We start from the raw sequence: 12,278 nt of genomic DNA, 5'->3' as shown, positions 1-12,278 counted from the left end.
TATATTACAAGCGTAACCACTTAGGTTGTCGAACGCCTAAACATCGACACCTAAAAGGCAAAAGCTTAAAATAGCGAATGGTCACATACGCAAATTCTTTCCTTGGGAAAGAATTCACTAGGCTGCCGCAAACTAAAATAAACTTCCAGATCCTAACATAGTGGGGGGCTTCACCCCCCACATCCCCGATGTGGGGGGCTGTACCCCTACACCCCTAAGTATACTAACTCCGAGATCACTCTACATTGGGGAAAAGGCAAATCCTCGATAACGGTGAAGCAAATTCTTTCCCAAGGAAAGAATTTGCGTAGGTGGCCTTTCATGATTTTAAGCTTTTGCTGTTTAGGTGTCTGCATTTCGACGTTCGACAACCTAAGTGGCCAAGTTTCTAACTGGAACCCTTAATATTCATGCCACCCTTATAATAAAAATAAGTTCAGCATCCACCTTACTAGAAAGACCATCAATGCGATCAAAACATTGCCATGTTAACATATAATTTCCCTGATTTGTTTACTATCTCTGGAAAATGGTAACTGTTGCTTTGTACTTTAAAGTTATCACTCATGCATCGGGGCTTCTACATAATAAAGTGTATGAGCAATAGAGTAGAACACCAAAACAATTTGGACTTTCCATATTCCCACTGTAAACTGTTAACTGTTCCTAACTCTGGGCAAAGTTTTATATACCACACTCAGAAGATGTCCCATTTTTATCTGACAAAAAACAGAAAGAGACTTTGAATCACTTAAACAATTCTCCCCCAATCACCTCCTTCTAATTCATTCAGTAATGGATCTGATTTTTTTTTTATCAGAATGCCATACCAGAAGTTCCAGAGAATAGTGAATCGGAAGTACAGACAGAAAAACAACACTTTGAGCAATGATTCATCATTCCAATCCAATTGGCAAGCTCAAAGAAGAGTCTTTCATTAAGATGAAAGTGCTCAACAGTCCTGCATGGTCAATCTATTAGTTTTAATAATGATTTACATGTTTTTTATTCCAGACAGTGAAAATGGGTTATATCCTTTCAGATCTTCTCAGTTAACAAATGCAAATGAATACAAATAAAAAAAAAATAAATAAATAAATAAATATGTAAGGAAAGCCTACAAGGTAGACCTAGAAGTACATGTCCCACTAAAATGATTTCTCTTGAACATCAGTTACTAATGGATAGCTAGGGAGCATTACAACTGGAACAAATTTACCTTTATTTAGTGCATGTTGACCACACCCTAATAAATTTGCCCCTTTATCTTGAAAAAAACTCTGCTGAAGGTATATCTGCGGTATCCCATCCAGCAGTGAAGAGCCTTGAACAAGGCCATTTATTGCTCTGCCTCACATGTACCGGGATTTTGTTCAGCATAGGAGCCAGCTCTCTCTGATGAGTGTGTCCCTCCATGTCCTCCCACACATAGGTGTCTCCTGAAAGTTTAAGTCTCCCATCCATCTTATCTTTCTTTATTTTTTGAGTTTTTAATGGCCATATAATGTCACCTGGTGGGATATGGTAGGCACAGGTCACCTCTGAGCAGTCTCTGGGTGGGCGGTGAGAAGAGGTCTTTCTAGAAAACTTTATGATACATAATTTTGATTTTGATATCCTTTCCAGCTTTATCCTCTGTGTGGGGCCTTTGCTCAGCTGTGAGGAACTTTGGGGGCCTTTGATGCTGGGCATTCTGACTATCATAGGTACAAATGAGTGATGAGTACTAGGGGATCGATGACCTTAATTCTAGATGTGAATCCCTTCATGATCAGGTGGGCAATGTAGAAGGTTTTCCTGACTACTTGCAAGCAACATGAGTGTCAAATCTTGAAACATGGCTAGTGTCTGCCTGGGTCTGTCAACCTGGATGACTTCTGAGTGTGGATTTCAATTATTAGTGCTATAAGTAGTATTGTTTAGTCCCGGCTTTTATGACTATTTCATGGCTATGCATGCTTGGGGCCATGGCTCTGCATAGGTGGGGGCACCTGGCATATATCTGTGTCTTCTTCTGAATTTGTCTGAAGTGTTTTCGTCTATGGCAACAGTTTTCAGTCAGTTGCCAAGTTTGCCTGTTGTCAGCTCTTTAACCTTGCTTGTACTTCAGAAAAGTAGAGAAAGAACAGATGCTGAACAGGAGGAGAGACCCTGTGGGGACTTGTACGACATGTACCACCAGGTCTGACAGGCTTTGAGTCTGTGGACCCTGTTACTTACTCCTTTAGTTACCCCATCTGTCACTGTGTTATGTGTGGGCATGCCGTCATGGTTTTGATTCAAGAGAGATGTGTTTTATGTGGGGGGCCCTTTTGCCAGGTGAGGTAGGCTGTATGGACTGCCTAGACCTCATCTGGCCTTGGTGACTGTTGGTGACTGTAAAAAGTCAACCAAGTTTAAAAGGGCAAGTTTGACAAAGACAAAACAAAGTGGATCTCAAAGTCCAGCAATTCCCTATGTCTATGTTATGAATTCATTATGATCCTCCTTATGCCTACTGCAGATATAGGCTTGTCAAGCCTCAGGGGTACGTAAACGGTGGGGGTCGGAATTCGGTGCGCTTGAGAGAGTGGACCACAGTCGCCGCGCGCCTCCCTTTGATGCTATCCTGAGGTGATGCTGAGATAAGATTAAACAGCCCTAACTGCGGGTTAATTCATCATTGAGTGAGTTCACACACACAGCAGACAGGACACAGTCCAGTGGATGCTGTGTTTTTTTTTTTTGAGCAGTTCTCACCTGGGGCTTGGAGATGGAGATGTTTGGGGCTCCTCTCTGGTATAGATATCTCCTTTTGGGGGGGAGGGGGGGAGTTTGCACTGAACCTGAGCGATTTCAACTACCCCACCATTAACTGGGAAAACTACTCATGTACCAATTCTTTTGCTCAATGTTTTCTGGAATTCATACATTCCAATGCCTTGGATCAACTTATCCACACCCCCACCAGGGACAGCAATATCCTAGACCTGGTCATTACCAACATGGGCAACCGGAGTTCCACACCAGAGGTCAATTCCTCGTTGGTCAGATTCCTCATTGGTCAGATCTGACCACAAGCTATTCACCCTAGACATCCACATCCCACCTCCACCCCCATTAGGGAAACCACTGTAAAAAATTTCTCCAAAGCCAACTTCACGCTTCTTAAGACAGAAGTGGCAAACTTCACGACACCCATGCAGACAGACAATAGAGGTATGACTGCTGAATCCTAAAAAATGCACTTTATAAGCACTTACATGAGTGCATGGATCATGCTATCCCTAACAGAACCAAGATGCTATCCTCCAAAAAAAGGAAGCCAATCTGGTGGCCCCCTGCCATAAACAAACTCTACAACAGAAGAAAGAAACTGTTGCAAAAAAAGAGTAAAATCCCATGATTGGAGGAACTCCCTGGTCAGCCTCAGTAAGAAGCTGAGATCCCTCATAAAATCCTCCAAAACTAGTTACGAAAACAAAATCGCCACTGATTCTAAACACAACCACAAAGCATTCTATAGCTATGTCAAGAATCTCAATGGCAACACTCAAGATTTGCTCTGAGTTACAGCACAATGGCACTAAATATACAGAACCAACAGATATTGCCAACATCCTGGCAGATAGGTTCAGTGCTAACTTTACACCCCTCTCACCCTCTACAGGGCCCATCTCTATACCGGAAGAATACAAAGTTCCTGTAATCATGGCTGCACAGGTAAAAAATACACTCTTCAAAGCTAAGAACACAGCATCCATGGAACCTGAGAACATCCCAGATTGTGTTCTACATGAGCTGCAGAATGAACTGGCATCCCACCTAAGCACCATGTTCAATCATAGCCTCACCTCAGGCTTTGCACCCACTGAATAGCTCACAGCAACAGTTATCCCACTCCACAAAGGGGGAGCCACCGCAGACCCTGGGAACTACTGCCTATTAGCCTAACGAGCCTGGTCTGCAAGGCCATGGAACGTATCTTCATGGATGTTATACACAAAGACATTGGTAATCTCCAAACTCTGGACCCTACCCAGTTCGGGTTTGTAAAAGGCAGATCATATCTCCTAAACCTGATAGACTTCTTTGAAGTAGTCACCAAAGCTGTAGACAAGGGTAAGGTAGTTCACACAGCCTATCTAGATCTTGCCAAGGCTTTTCACACTATCCCTCACTCTGGAATTATAAATAAACTCTCTAAACTAGGTATAAATCCCAATGTCACAAGATGGGTTGCCAACTGGCTCACTGACAGAACCCACACTGTGAAAGCTGTAGACTCCAAATCCGACTTCAGACAAGTGGAGTACCACAGGGTTCAGTCCTGGGTCCTCTCCTGTTTGGTATCTACTTTTCTGAAGTACAGGCTAACACAGAATCTTTGGCTAATGAAGTTCACAGATGACTGCAAACTAGGGGCCATAATCAAAATTGCTAACGATGTGGACATCCTACAAAAGGGCCTCACGAAGACAGATGCCTGGTGTCAAAGGTGTGCATTGTCAACCCTTTTGGTAATAACTCTGTACCCATGAGCTACCACATAAGTGGTAGTCTACTTAACACCAAAAGTGTGATAAGAGACCTTGGGACACAGGTAGACAGTAATCTCTCCTTTGATAATCACATCGCCACAGCAGTCAGGAAATCCTGCTACGTGGCACACCTCATCACAAAAGGTTTCTCATCCAGGAAAAAAAAGGTCATTGTTCCCTTCTACTCGTCACTCATTAGACCCATTATAGAGTACAATGCCCCTTTTGGTATGTACCTCACAAGACATCTACAACAACTGAAAAGGCCGCAGAAATATCTCACAAAGAGAATTACTGGCCTCAAACAGATGCCCTACACAGACCATCTCATAAAACTCCAGCTTCACTCCGTTGCATATCTCTGCCTAACATACAAAGCTATGTTAAACCTACAGTTGTTGGTCATGCTCCACTTAAAGAAATCCCAATCCCTCTGAGCTACAAGCTCTAGGGACCTAAACCTTGTCACTACAATAACCAGAACATGCTGGAGGGATAGATTCCTGTCCCAGAGACTTCCGATACTCTGGAAAAACTACCAATCTATATCAAACAAAGCTCCTCATTAGCACTCTTCAAGAACAATTTTGATGATTGGATGGGAAATAGGAAATTCACCCCGGGGATCACCTTTGGGACTCTGCTCGACAGGAGCACAGGAAAATAATTTTCTTGGGTGGCGAAAGCCAGGGTTTCTTTTTGGCTAGGCTTATATAGGCCCTTGGGCCAATAGCCTAGTACCTACCTATGAGCACAAGACCTACTATGCAAGTACAGTTATACAACTGACCTTTCCCATAATTAGATAGGATAAGTCAAAAGTCACGCATTATGCCTATGAAGGCTGTTAGAATTACAGCCTGGTGTTTGCTATATAACTATGTTTCTACTAAATTGTTAGGCTACAAAACAGAAAAAAGCATATTGATACATTAAAAAAATATTTAAAGGATTTCATCCAAGATAGCCAACCTTTAAGCAACACCTTTAGATGCTCTGCAATGATGAAAAAATAATGAGACATGAACATTTTAAACTACTGAGGGAAAAGGGATTTATAACAGTTAAGAACTTAATTAATACAAAATAAGAATCATGTAAGTGTTTTAAACATCCAAACATAGATTGTGCAACCATTAAGCATTATATTAGGTCATGGGATAAAGTTGGCACCGAAGTTCCAGAACTAGAATCATATTTTTGGAAACTATATTAAAATTAATGTTTATAGGCTAGATATACTCTGTTTTGCAAACTGGAAACAGAAACATAAAGGAATATTTAGTGATAAGAATTTTAACATACAAGAGTATACCTTTCACAATAGTTAGCAAAAAAGTTATATGTCTTAGAATAATAATTATACTTCTGAATCCCAAGTCATACATACTCACATTGTATAAATACAACAGTGAATATTTTAAAAACTTTGTAAATAGATACTCTATTTTTTAAATAATGGTTATTTCTATATTCCCTAATTTGATTATACCACATTTTACTGAAAGATCTTATGAGATGATCATGCAGAAAGTGGAAAGAAGTGGCATTTTATGTTGCTTTAATTGCTTAAAAGGAACATTTTTTTCAGCAGATGAAACTATTTGCAAACATAATCTAGATTTATAAGTTTAATTGCTGAAGTATTAGACAGTTTATACCTACAAAATGTCATAAAACGGCAGAATTAAAATGTAAAAAACTGTTAGCATTATTAAATTGTTACTTTAATGTTAATAAACAAATACACATCTAATTAAATTTGCATCTGAATAATATAAAGCAATATTATCATATAAGTCAGGTATACCAAAATTATACTGGACTGTTTTATCCAAACTTTAATGAAATAAGGTTTAACTGTAAGTAAGTATGTTTAAAAAAGTCTTAACTGACAGATTGTGAAATTAAACAAGGTATAATTTTTGTTTATTTAAAATATGCACATATTTTTGTTCACCTCAACATCTTTATTTCTTTAGTAGGCTTGCAATGTTTCTCCTTCCATGCCGTATCATAAGTTATAGATTTGCCTGTCATTCTGCAAAAAGTATCTTTCTTCTGCTAGGAGGGTTTACAGCATGCATTAATTCTTGCTCTGTGCAGACAATACATAGACTGACACTTCTGGGTGCCACTCGGTAAGCTGCTAAAGCCATCTGCACCACTGAGTTTGCCATCAGCGCTACTGTTAAAGATAGGACACTGTGCATTAATGTAGTTAACATAAAGCCATTATATCTGGATAGGTATGGCTTTCTTACCCATGAAACATAAACATATACTGCTACTCTTCCTTTCAATGAAGGCCGAACCACACTGACAACCTGTGGTGCTGATTTAGAAACAGTATCTTGTATCCTGTCTGTCATATATCCAACTCTTACCCTTCCCGAACTGAACTCTGACCGAAGTGCACTCTTGAACCTGGCTCTTTCCTGTCCATCTCTATGACACACTGCTCTCTGTTCTGTTATTTTTCTCTATAATTACATGGTTAACACTCACCTAGGAGTTGATTGATGAAACTAATGGTTTGTAATACTTAAAAACATGCTAGGCTCAGGTCTGTCCTGCTCCATGCATCCCTTGCTCTACTCGGGCTCCCTCCAAAAGGGTGTCTTACCCCCCCAGTTCTCACCCATCTCCACCTTCTCTACGTTTATTTTATCTAAGACCACCTACCTAATCATACTTAGCCAATCAGCTTCAGTCCTGTGCAGCATCCTTCCATTCAGTTACCTAACACTCATGCTATCCAATAAGCTTATCTAATTAACTGCAACCTTTCGCCTCCCTAGCACATCCTCCATCCTTTCTTGTTATAGAAATCTTTACCTGAGTGCGTTCTAGAACCTACTTTCACTTTTTTGACATTTTATCATGGCTCTTTCCTACTATTCACTTCCCTAAAATGAGCATTTGCACTACCTTCATTTGTTTTCCTGTCACTGTTAAGCCACTTTACATCCTATCTCTCACCCCTTCCAACCAGTTTTATTTCTCCCACAAACTCTCTCAATCCCAAATAAAATTCTCAAATCATATCACCACATCTCTATCACTAGACAAACACTGACCTATTTAAAATTAGATATGTGAATTACAGCCTCATTCTCCAAAAACTTGCACAATAATTAAACATCCATTTAAATGGTTAGACTTCACTGATCATTTTCTAGAACCACTGAACCTTAATGGCAACTTCCACCCTAATACAGGTGGCAAAAAAGAACCACAAAACATAATCAGATCACAAAAGTTATCCTGCTTTTCTCCTTTCACTTCTTTTAATATGGCATCTAATTTACTATTCTTAAACATAAATGCACAAAGCATCCGTTAACAGTAACAGAAACTTGTCTAAGACAAGATATGAAAGATGAAGAAATCCTGCCTCCTGTTAAGAATATCCTTAGGCTTGATGGAAGAAAAAAAAAAGAGGGGGCCCATCATCTGTAAAACACTTTTAACCTCACTCTTCATCTACTTATTTCCCTGCAATATGGCAATTCTGTAATACTGATATCACCTCAAAAATATTAGCATAGAGGAATATACATAGTAGCATTATTTATACCTCAAAGTAACAATATCCAAGCAAAAGAAGATTTTTTTTTCTGCTGGACAAGTCAGAATATCCTCCATGGACGCATTATTCTAGGTCATCTAATCATTGATTGACAAGTTACTAAATCAGACTGTCCTACCAACTATAACAGTTTCACTCAGTCCATCCCCACCCACCAGACTCAATAAAGGTAGTAACAGACACTCTGCACTTAACCTAATACTCTCCTCTCAGTCAAACTATAAATCTATAACACCTCAGGCTGCCTCCCTGGTTTAGTTAGTGATAATCTTCCAACTGTTTCAGTAAAACAAAATATTAATATAAACAAAACAATCCTATACAACCAAGTACCAATCTTCCTCCATTTAACAAGGACATCTTTACCTTTCATTTATCCCTCATTAATTGGACCAAACTTAAGACTTTGCATCTAGATGAAGCAGTCATTTACGTCTTCTAAACTTTCTCAACAATCTTGCTCTCTTTCATACAAAAATAATGAAATCAAACCCTGCACCTTGGTTAACCAAATAAACCAAACAGCTTATGTCACAAAGAGATAAAGCCTGGAAAAAATGACTGTAGTAAAACACCAACACGGTTACAGATTTTTAAAAACATTAGAGTGATTGCTAAAAAACAAATTAAAATAGAAAAATACTCCTGATATGCCAGTCTTCAACATAAATATCCAAACAATCCCAAACTGTTCAGAGAATTACAAGGACTTATGCTTAGTGAGGTGGAAAGCTAAAGAGAAAAAGACAAGAGAAAGAGATAGAGTGTGTGTGTGTGTGTGTGTGTGTGTGTGTGTGTGTGTGTGTGTGTGTGTGTGTGTGTGTGTGTGTATATGTCTTTGTGTGTACTTTGGTATGTGTGCTTGTGTCTGTCTGTGATGGAAAATGTGAGGGAGGGAGAGAGAGAGAGAGAGAGAATGTTTGTGTGTGTGTGTGTGTGTGTGTGTGTGTGTGTGTGTGTGTGTGTGTGTGTGTGTGTGTGTATGCCTTTGTGTGTACTTTGGTATGTGTGCTTGTGTCTGTCTGTGACGGAAAATGTGAGGGAGGAGAGAGAGAGTGTGTGTGTGTGTGTGTGTGTGTGTGTGTGTGTGTGTGTGTGTGTGTGTGTGTGTGTGTGTGTGTGTGTGTGTGTGTGTGTGTGTGTGTGTGTGTGCATGTCTTTGTGTGTACTTTGGTATGTGTGCTTGTGTCTGTCTGTGACACAAAATGTGTGGGAGGGAGAGAGAGAGAGAGAGAGAGAGAATGTGTGTGTGTGTGTGTGTGTGTGTGTGTGTGTGTGTGTGTGTGTGTGTGTGTGTGTGTGTGTGTGTGTGTGTGTGTGCATGTGTGTGTCTTTGTGTGTACTTTGGTATGTGTGCTTGTGTCTGTCTGTGACACAAAATGTGTGAGAGAGAGAGAGAGAATGTGTGTGTGTGTGTGTGTGTGTGTGTGTGTGTGTGTGTGTGTGTGTGTGTGTGTGTGTGTGTGTGTGTGTGTGTGTGTGTGCATGTCTTTGTGTGTAGTTTGGTATGTGTGCTTGTGTCTGTCTGTGATGGAAAATGTGTGGGAGGGAGAGAGAGAGAGACTGTGTGTGTGTGTGTGTGTGTGTGTGTGTGTGTGTGTGTGTGTGTGTGTGTGTGTGTGTGTACATGTCTTTGTGTGTACTTTGGTATGTGTGCTTATATCTGTGACAGAAAATGTGTGAGAGAGAGAGAGAGAATGTGTGTGTGTGTGTGTGTGTGTGTGTGTGTGTGTGTGTGTGTGTGTGTGTGTGCGTGCATGTCTTTGTGTGTACTTTGGTATGTGTGCTTGTGTCTGTCTGTGACGGAAAATGTGTGGGAGAGAGAGAGAGAGAATGTGTGTGTGTGTGTGTGTGTGTGTGTGTGTGTGTGTGTGTGTGTGTGTGTACATGTCTTAGTGTGTACTTTGGTATGTGTGCTTATATCTGTGACAGAAAATGTGTGGGAGGAGAGAGAGAGAGTGTGTGTGTGTGTGTGTGTGTGTGTGTGTGTGTGTGTGTGTGTGTGTGTGTGTGTGTGTAAGTGAGAAAGGGAGACTGAGAGAGCATTACATAAAACAAAATAATGGTATTCTGCATTTTTGGGTTGCTATGTATAGTATTTTACTAAAAGGATAAAAAAACAAAACAATGGAGATAGATAAAAGTGGTGTGAGAAAAATTAGAATGGTTATGGGCCAGCCAGCCAGAGAAATACTATAGCCAACAGTACAGGTAGTGAGGAGGACGATGAAGCATATGTACACATTAAAGACGAAAACAAAAGGATGAAGTAAAGGGTTGTGAATTGTTAAGAAGTCTCCTTGACAAGAAAAACAGCAAGTATAGCAAAGTGTAAAAATGTGACATGAAAGCAAAACATAAGAAAAGGCAATATAAGGAAAAAATAACACCAGACAATAGAAACTTGGTTATTTAAATTTCAAATGCATACTGAGCTTTCAGAAGCTTATTTTCAGATATACTACAGAAAAAGAAACATTTTAATGCATTTTGCAATCGGTGTAGAAATAAGGTGTCTGACAGTTAACTTGCAGAAGAGAATGAATGGAGAAGGAAATTATAAAATCACTACCTTGTGCGGCAATACTTACTCTGTGGAAATTTCGGAGGATTGTCATTGACATCTAGAAGTGTTACTGTCACTGTTGTTGTTCCTGAAAGACCTCCCATGTGCCCACCCATATCTTTTGCCTGGATCACCACAAGGAACTCATCTTGTGTTTCTCGGTCCATGTTTGGGATTGCTGTACGGATTATACCTTTAAAGAGAAAATTAAATGCATCATTAAAAGTCCTGTCCCGTGGGCATTTGATTTCCCCAATCATTGGCTTGCATTGTTGAGTTAAAAGTGCTTCATAGCAATCCTGTGGCTGGAATATCACAATGATATGAGCTTAGAATAGTTGTAACCTACTGAGCTAAGAATGGCTGAATTAAAAAAAAAAAAAAAAAAAACAACAACAAAAAAGGCAGGTAATTGGAATAAGTGGGAGTCTGTTTAGTGTGATACATGAAGTATCGTGTACTGCATGATTGCAGAGCTCAAGTTTATGACAATAGGGCTTGTCGCTCTTCATCAGCCTCATTCCCTGCCATTCACAGCAGTTCTAATTCCCTTTGATTATAGATCAACATACTTTATGCAACACATGTAAGACAACCCCCTCCCCCCATATTTGTGACAAATGTATGTTGGTGTGTGAGATGTCTGTGTAAAATGCCCTACTTATGGGACATTGTATAGTTTAGTGACTTGCTCAGAGTTACACAGAATCAAACCCTGGTACATTAGCAATGGGAGAAGTCTTAATCCTCATACCAGCTGCCAGGCCTTCTTTAATTTCATTCATTCATTCTTTTTTTTTCTTTTTTTGTGGTCATTCACTGAAGATTAGAGTGTAAGTCATAGAGTTTCATAGTTATATGATTCTTAAATTCATGTTGATACAACAACATTTAAAGTGATTTAAAGTAGTCTTCCCCTACATCTCCAACATCTCCACAGTTTTGCAGAACATCTCTGATTTTGCCTCAGATTTTTGCCTTGTCATTGATCAACTTACTAACCAGTAAGTACTTTGAGGCAACCAGAGTATTTATACTGTAAAGGAAGGACATTGATTGAAGCAAACAGGAGCATCACCATATGAGCCATATTCTTTGCATGTGATCCTTGGTTTCCTTATTCTGTTGAATGTTGACAGTACATTTATTGCTTAGCTGTGAACATATATGACAGCATGGACCCCACGAGTTTGTCAATAGTTTAACCACAAACATTTTTATTTAGCTTGTTTTTTTGCAGGCACACAGGTATGAACTGCAGTAATTTGGGGCTACAACAGTTTCTCTAGCACTTATTGCAGATGACTAATGCTATGACCTGTTTATGAGCTGCTTCCTGTAATACATGGCATGATTCCTTTATATTTCATTTGTCTTCTATGTGACAATGCCAAGCCACTTCACCAGTCAGTACTCCTGGGCTGCTCCTGGAAAGGTACACATAACATCTAGTGGGCTATCCCAGGCTGCAAGCAAATGCATTATACATTTGACTTTTGAATTCCTGCATCCTTCACATAGATGCTAATTAGTGCTTCACAATATGCTATTTGAGTAAGAATCTCAGCACATTTCTTACAGTGTAATGGGCTTCCAGGTG

At 39.7% G+C, this 12,278-nt stretch overlaps 1 protein-coding gene across 3 annotated transcripts in view; it reads right to left on the bottom strand.

The window, feature by feature from the left end:
* Positions 1-12,278, bottom strand: part of LOC122790299 (cadherin-24-like) — a 2,600,514-nt gene that overhangs the window by 553,278 nt on the left and 2,034,958 nt on the right. For all 3 annotated transcript variants that reach the window (XM_044057804.1, XM_044057803.1, XM_044057805.1), the window contains one exon: positions 10,704-10,871. In XM_044057804.1, the coding sequence (XP_043913739.1) occupies positions 10,704-10,871 (168 nt within the window). The remainder of the gene's footprint in view (positions 1-10,703; positions 10,872-12,278) is intronic.

This window comes from Protopterus annectens, chromosome 16.part0 (genome assembly GCF_019279795.1).
Source record: "Protopterus annectens isolate FY-2018-M chromosome 16.part0, PAN1.0, whole genome shotgun sequence".
In the NCBI taxonomy this organism is placed as follows: domain Eukaryota; kingdom Metazoa; phylum Chordata; order Ceratodontiformes; family Protopteridae; genus Protopterus; species Protopterus annectens.
This window is presented reverse-complemented; position numbering and strand designations above follow the sequence as displayed.